Genomic DNA, 7,059 nt, shown 5'->3' with positions numbered 1-7,059 from the left:
GGGAAAGCTAGGGAACGTTCAGTATGGCCGTGTGAGAGTGTGAGAGTGTGAGAGTGTGAGTGTGTGAATGTGTAAGGCATGACTGGTTGTTCTAATCAGGAAGAGGAAACCCCAGTGCAGGGCCAGGGTGGCTCAGGGTTCAGGGGTCAGGGTTCAAGGGTCAGGAAGTGGGGTGATGTCATTAGCTGTGTATTGCAGGATAGAGGAGGGACACGGAGCTGTCCTTCTCTCTATCTGTGTCGGTCCCCTCGTCATGTCTCTCCCTCGGCTGTTTCACTCCTCTTTCTCTTACTCTCTTGGTCTGTGTGTGTGTCTCTCTCTCTCTCTCTCTGTCCATCCCTATTTCTATCCAGCTCATTTCACTCTCTCTCTCTCTCTCTCTCTCTCTCTCTCTCTCTCTCTCCATCCCTCCTTCTCAGGTCTTGTTGCTGGACCTCATGCTGGACCTCAGCATCAGTACACACTCGTGTGGGACCTCTGGGTTGTCAATCATGCGTTGCCATAGCCGCTGCTCCTCCCCGTGCGAGTCCATCCAGTCCACCTCGTTCCCGTAGCTCTGGCCTGAGGAGAGACAGATCACACACACACACACACACACACACACACACATTTTAACCATTTATTTATGTCCACATAACACACACAAAGACTAACGTTGCAGTTACTACACAATCACAATTCATGGACCAGCGGCATAACTTTCTTCTTTTTTTTTTACACATTTCAGGGGTACAAGTAGCAGCGTCTGCCAATTACAGCAGAGACAGAGCAGTACTTTGCAAGGCGTTTAGCCTTCTTCTTTTTGGGCATCCCCAGTTGTTGGAGCCCTCTTACGACCAACCTGTGTGTATGTTCTAGGCTGCCAAATATGAACACAAGCAGTCTGCATCTGTACCCTAGTTCTGAGATGGTATTCAGGAGAGGTTGGTACTTAATGACCTTGGTCATGAAGGCTTCCTCTAGGCTAGGGTCAAATGTGCAGGCTACCTCCAGAACGAACACCTCTCTAGATACTTCATTGACAAAAACAACATCTGGTGTATTGGCGCGCGCACACACTCGCACACGCACACACACACACACACACACACACACACACACAAAAGAGGTGATGAGAGCATGGAAGAGGAGAGTATAGAAGAGGACAGGAGAGGAGAAAAGAAGAACAGAGGTGAGGAGAGAAGAGAAGAGAAGTGGAGAAAAGAGGAAAGAAAAAAAGAACAGGTGAGAAGAGGAGAGAGGTGTATAGAAGAGGAGAGAGTAGAGGAGAGTAGGGTTGGGTACCGAAAACCCGATACGTCCGGTACCTACTGGACCGAATTGCAACGGAGATTTCGGTAACTTCGGTACTTCTCTCTCGCCCCCTGGTGCTCCGAAACGGACGTTACACGCAACAGTCAACCGCACGTGCCATCGCCCGTTAACCTTCCACTGATCGGTGCGTGTAGGGGTGGTGAGCTGAGCAGTTGTTTGACGAAGAGTGAAGAAGAGTGAGTGACAGCATATATTCGAAATTATTATATTATCCGAATCATATTATTATTATTATTATTATTTATTATTATCATATTATCGTTCGAATTTTTAATGAACTTTCTCACTGGTCGCAGCAGTCAGTAAGGTTGCCTAGCTAGCTAGTTAAGCTACCACGAGCAGATGATGAAAATGAAGTGTGGCTGTATTTCACCCGAATAAATTACAACAACGCGAAGTGCATAAAATGTTCAAAAGCATTGGCGTGTAAAGGAGGGAACACGTCGAGCTTAATGAAACACCTGGGGACGCGCGGGATACGTTTCGTGCTCCGTGTTTGATAGCTTGCGCAACCCTTCAAACAGTAAAAAGCTGTTTAATGTTGTCGACCGTGTTATTATATAGCCTTTTTATTTTTTATTAATTAAGTATCAAAAAGTATCGATTTAGGTACCGTTCCGGTACCGGTATTACCGTTTTAAAAGTATTGGGTTTGGCACCGGTATGTATTGGATTCAAAACCCAAACGATACCCAACCCTAGAGGAGAGTAGAGGAAAGAAAAGAAGAAAAGAGGTAAACAGAGAAGAGGAGAAGGTAGAAGACAAGAACAGGTCATCTCTCCCTCTGCCACAGACCTGTAGGTAGTGGTGGTCTAGTGGATAGTGAGTTGGACTTGATCGAAAGGTTGTGAGTTCAAATCCTGCCTGAAACCACACCACTACTAGTGTGCCCTTGAGTAAGGCACTTACCCCTCAGTTACTCCAGGGAATTACTCCCTGTAATTCGTAATTGTAAATCGCTTTGGCAAAATTATTAATTAAATTACCTGTTCCAGCTCCCAGCCTGACCCCCCCGAGGAACACGTTGCTGGCCAGCGCCTCCTTGTCCCACACCGTGAGCTCCAGACACACGTTGTTCAGGTCCCCCGGCTGCAGGCCGCAGTAGGTGAAGGTGTGGTTCCACCTGGGGTTCACCGTCCGACGCTCCACCGCCGTCTTGTGCTTGGTCGACTTGCTGTTGTCAGGCAGCAGGTACCTGAGTGGGAAAAAGAAAACGCAACAGAACTCTTACTTTTGGTGCGTCAGAAAACAGGATGGGGGGGCGGGGAGGCATATCGTGACGTTAGAATTATAAGGTTCTATCTCCTTTTTTGGTCAAAATTGAGTGACCTTTTTTACATAATCTGATCCGTTAGGTGTTTATTAATGCCTGTGTGGTGTTATTTTTAAAATGTTGACATTTTTGAGTTAGTAATTCATAAAATACAAAGGTTCCATCTCACAAAACATAACGGAATGTAAAAACGTTGACGCTCAATATCTCTGAACTGCCCTAAACGGAGATAGAACCTTATCATTCTAAACTCACGATATGGCATATGGTAAACCCCTACCATGACAGTTGACGTTCAAATGTTCGAATGTCATCAAATGTTCTAATCGTATTCACAGGATGATGACAGCATGACAGTGACGTCTCTCACCCATGTGTGTGTGTGTGTGTGTGTGTGTGTGTGTGTGTCTCTCACCCTTTCACAAAGGGATCCGAGGTGCCACCGGACTTCACAGCGGTCAGGTTCTTGGCCTCTTTAACCAGCAGCTCCACCATGCCCCCTTTAGGCAGCTTGATGCTGGTCTTCTTGCCTTTCAGGAACCCTTTCTTCACTGAAGGGGGGGAAGAGAGGAAAAGAGGTAGAGAGGAGTGAAAGAAAGAAGGGTCAAGGGTCAAGAGGACAGGTGGAGGAGCAGAGGGAGTGGTTCAGGGGCGGCTGGAAAATCGGAGGTGGAAAATCGGAGGACGGCCTCATTGTAACGCGTGGAACGTTGGAAGAGGAATTAGTATCAAACACTAGTATAAAACACCGTCCTCCGATTTCTACCTCTACCAGCCTCCCCTGGTGATGGGGTACCTACCTTGGACCTGGTCCAGGGGCAGCGTGAGGTTCTTCTCAGCAGGGATGTACTTCAGAACCACAATCAGCTCCCCTTTGTACTGGAGCATCGAGTCCATACCACTGTCCACCTGCAGAGACATCCATACCTCATATACATCACATACGTCACTCTCTACCTGTGTGTGTGTGTGTGAGCGTATGTGTGTGTGTGTGTGTGTGTGTGTGTGTGTGTGTGTGTGTGTGTGTGTGTGTGTGTGTGTGTGTGTGTGAGCGTATGTGTGCGTGTGTATACTGTATGTATGTGTATGTATGAACAGTATGTCGTGACGTTAGAATTATAAGGTTCTATCCAACGTTTTTTTTACATAATCTGATCCATTAGGTGTTTATTAATGCCTGTGTGGTGTTATTTTTTAAAAAGTAGACTTTTTTTTTTGTTAGTATTTCATAAAATACAAAGGTTCCATCTCACAAAACATAATGGAATGTAAAAACTTTGACGCTCAATATCTCTGAACTACCCTAATAAACGGAGATAGAACCTTATCATTCTAAACGGAGATAGAACCTTCTCATTCTAAACGGAGATAGAACCTTATCATTCTAAACGGAGATAGAACCTTATCATTCTAAATGGAGATAGAACCTTATCATTCTAAACGGAGATAGAACCTTATCATTCTAAACGGAGATAGAACCTTATCATTCTAAACGGAGATAGAACCTTATCATTCTAAACGGAGATAGAACCTTATCATTCTAAACGGAGATAGAACCCTTGATCATTCTAAACGGAGATAGAACCTTATCATTCTAAACGGAGATAGAACCTTATCATTCTAAACGGAGATAGAACCTTGTCATTCTAAACGGAGATAGAACCTTATCATTCTAAGCTCACGATGTGTGTGTGTGTGGGCATGTGTGTGTTTGTCCCGTACCTTGGGCTGCAGAGAGAACCACTCCTCCAGATGGGAGTCAAACTCCCAGGAGTCGAAGCTCAGCTCCACCTCCCCCAGGAAGCTGTTGTGTCCGAAGCGGTCGTGGTGCCACACAGAGAGCTGGAGGGTCCGCGTCTCCAGCTGGGAATGGCTGATCACATACTACACAACACACGAGAGAGGGAGAGAGAGAGGCTGATCACATACTACACAGCACACGAGAGAGAGAGAGAGAGAGAGAGAGAGAGAGAGAGAGAGAGAGGGAGAGGGAGAGGCTGATCACATACTACACAGCACACGAGAGAGAGAGGCTGATCACATACTACACAGCACACGAGAGAGAGAGAGAGAGAGAGAGAGAGAGAGAGACTACATTACGATTGACTACCTAAATACGTAAGACCACATGCATGCACGAATGGACACACACAGACACACACACGCACACACACACACACACAGCTCCTTACCCTCAGGTTCTCGTTGAACGCAGGGTTGATGGTGTTGGTCTTGATGTTGGTCTTCCTCTTGCTCTGACGAGACTTGTCTGGCAGGAGGTAGGCCTTGACATAGCTGCCAACGCAAGAGCCCCAATCACTCACAGTTACATTTTACATTTTACATTTTTGGCATTTAGCAGACGCCTTATCGTGAGTTTAGAATGATAAGGTTCTATCTCCGTTTAGGGTAGTTCAGAGATATTGAGCGTCAAAGTTTTTACATTCCATTATGTTTTGTGAGATGGAACCTTTGTATTTTATGAATTACTAACTCAAAAATGTAAACATTTTTTAAAAATAACACCACACAGGCATTAATAAACACCTAATGGATCGGACTATGTAAAAAACTAAATTTTGACAAAAATGGAGATAGAACCGTATAATTCTAACGTCACGTTATTCCAAAGCGACTTACAATCAATACATTTGACTAAGCAAGTGAATCATCAATCCACCACCACCAGTCGTAGCAGGAAGAGTAATCCTTCTTCTATCACCTTCTTCTAAACCTAGTTTTTATTTTATTATATATATAGACACTGGAGAAACAGAGAAACAGTACAAGGGGGTCAATATAGGTTTTTAGGGACACAGTAGAGGGGAAAAGCGGGTGTCTTCAGGAGACGCAGTGCTGGGGGGCAGTAGATGTGTAGTAGAAGGAAACGTACCAGTATGCATTGATTCATAATTCACTACAGGCAGGGCTCCAGGTGGGTCAGTGAGATTCATTTGGTTGAGTTGACAGTCAGGAAGCGTGCTGTTGGAGTGTGTGTGTGTCTGTGTGTCTGTGTGTGATCTTACTGTTGCCATACAGTGAGAGACTGCATGTGTGTGTGTGTTCTTAACTGTGTGTGTGTGTGTGTGTTCTTAACTGTGTGTGTGTGTGTGTGTGTGTGTTCTTAACTGTGTGTGTGTGTGTGATCCTACTGTTGCCATACAGTGAGAGACTGCGTGTGTGTGTGTTCTTAACTGTGTGTGTGTGCAGTGTGTGTGTGTGTTTGTGTGTGTGTGCGCATGTGTGTGTGTGTGTGTGGGCGTGTGTGATCTTACGCATCAGTCCGTTGCTTCCTCTCGTCTCCCGTGGCCAGGTTGCGACACTCCTTTATCAGCACGTTCAGAGCGCCGGTCTTGTAGCTGTAGCTGACGTTCAACAGCATCTCGCCGCTCACCCTGGCGTTGCCATAGTCACCCGTCTCACTGTACATACTCATCATACTGTTGAGACTGCTCTGTTGGGGGGAAGAGAGAGGGGGGGGGGACGGTGGAGAGTGAGAGAAGAGAAGACACAGGGATACAGGGGGGGAGGGAGGGGGGAAAGAGTTCAAGGAGGTGGAGAGGGGAGAGGAAGGATGAGGTGAGGGGAGGAATGGAATGAGAGAGAGAAGAGGGAGGAGGGTAGGGGGATGGGAGGGAGAGAGAGAGGGATAGTAAATAAAGGATGGGAGAGTGGAGAGTTGGAAAAGAGAGTGTGGCAAACCCAGAGACAAGAGGAGGAAAGAAGGAGGGGGAGGAGGCACAAGAGGTAGAAGACAAGTTGTCGACGGAGGGAGAAGGAAGGGAGGGAGGAGAAGAAAGGAGGCATGGACAGCGTTTCCTCTCTCTGCTGGTAACATTGGTCGTTTTGGTTTGAGAAGGACTAGGCAAGTTGGGTCTAACATCCTAGACCCCATCTCATCTCTCTCCTACAGAAAGACGCTTCGTCTCATCTCTCTCCTACAGAAAGACGGCCAAATAAGGCAGTCTAGCTGCAGTGGCGTGAATAGAGCAGCGTAGCTTTGAGAGAGATAGATTCAGCAGTGCAGTTTACATACAATCATAACAGACACATGCACACACACACAGACAGACAGACAGACAGACGTGCGGGCGGGCGGACACAGGGCCCACCCGCTGTGCCGACGGACCACGATGCCGACAGTTTATTAGCGGATTTCTGCGAGAGCCGGTACATGTGGGAAAACTAGGGTTAGGGTTAGGTGCTAGGGTGCTATGGTTGAGGTTAGGGTTGGGGTTAGGGGTAGGGTTAGGGTTAGGGATAGGGATAGGATTAGGGTTAGGGTTAGACATGCCAGCATGTACCAAGTCGACGTAGCACCTAACCCTAACCCTAGTTTTCCCACATGTACCGTCTTCCCACATGTACCGTAACAGACAAGCGGAGAGCATTCACATGCAGGGAGGGCTGTCGGCACAACGGTCCGTCGGCATATTGATGCGGCACCGGCGGACACACGCACGCACACAAA

General features: G+C 46.9%; 1 protein-coding gene across 1 annotated transcript in view; it reads right to left on the bottom strand.

Annotated features, from left to right (window-relative positions):
* Nucleotides 1-415: 415 nt before the first annotated feature.
* The window catches only part of sytl5 (synaptotagmin-like 5), a gene marked incomplete at both ends in the record, with an annotated part of 19,154 nt that continues 12,510 nt past the window's right edge, over nucleotides 416-7,059 (bottom strand). The window contains 7 exons of the mRNA XM_080537036.1: nucleotides 416-561; nucleotides 2,302-2,510; nucleotides 3,004-3,139; nucleotides 3,389-3,497; nucleotides 4,311-4,472; nucleotides 4,781-4,883; nucleotides 5,864-6,042. Of these exons, the coding sequence (XP_080393162.1) occupies nucleotides 416-561; nucleotides 2,302-2,510; nucleotides 3,004-3,139; nucleotides 3,389-3,497; nucleotides 4,311-4,472; nucleotides 4,781-4,883; nucleotides 5,864-6,042 (1,044 nt within the window). The remainder of the gene's footprint in view (nucleotides 562-2,301; nucleotides 2,511-3,003; nucleotides 3,140-3,388; nucleotides 3,498-4,310; nucleotides 4,473-4,780; nucleotides 4,884-5,863; nucleotides 6,043-7,059) is intronic.

The sequence above is a fragment of the Nansenia antarctica genome (genome assembly GCF_963989245.1).
Source record: "Nansenia antarctica genome assembly, chromosome: 7".
Taxonomy (NCBI): domain Eukaryota; kingdom Metazoa; phylum Chordata; class Actinopteri; order Argentiniformes; family Microstomatidae; genus Nansenia; species Nansenia antarctica.
The sequence above is the reverse complement of the archived record's forward strand: the minus strand, read 5'-3'. Positions and strand labels throughout refer to the sequence as shown.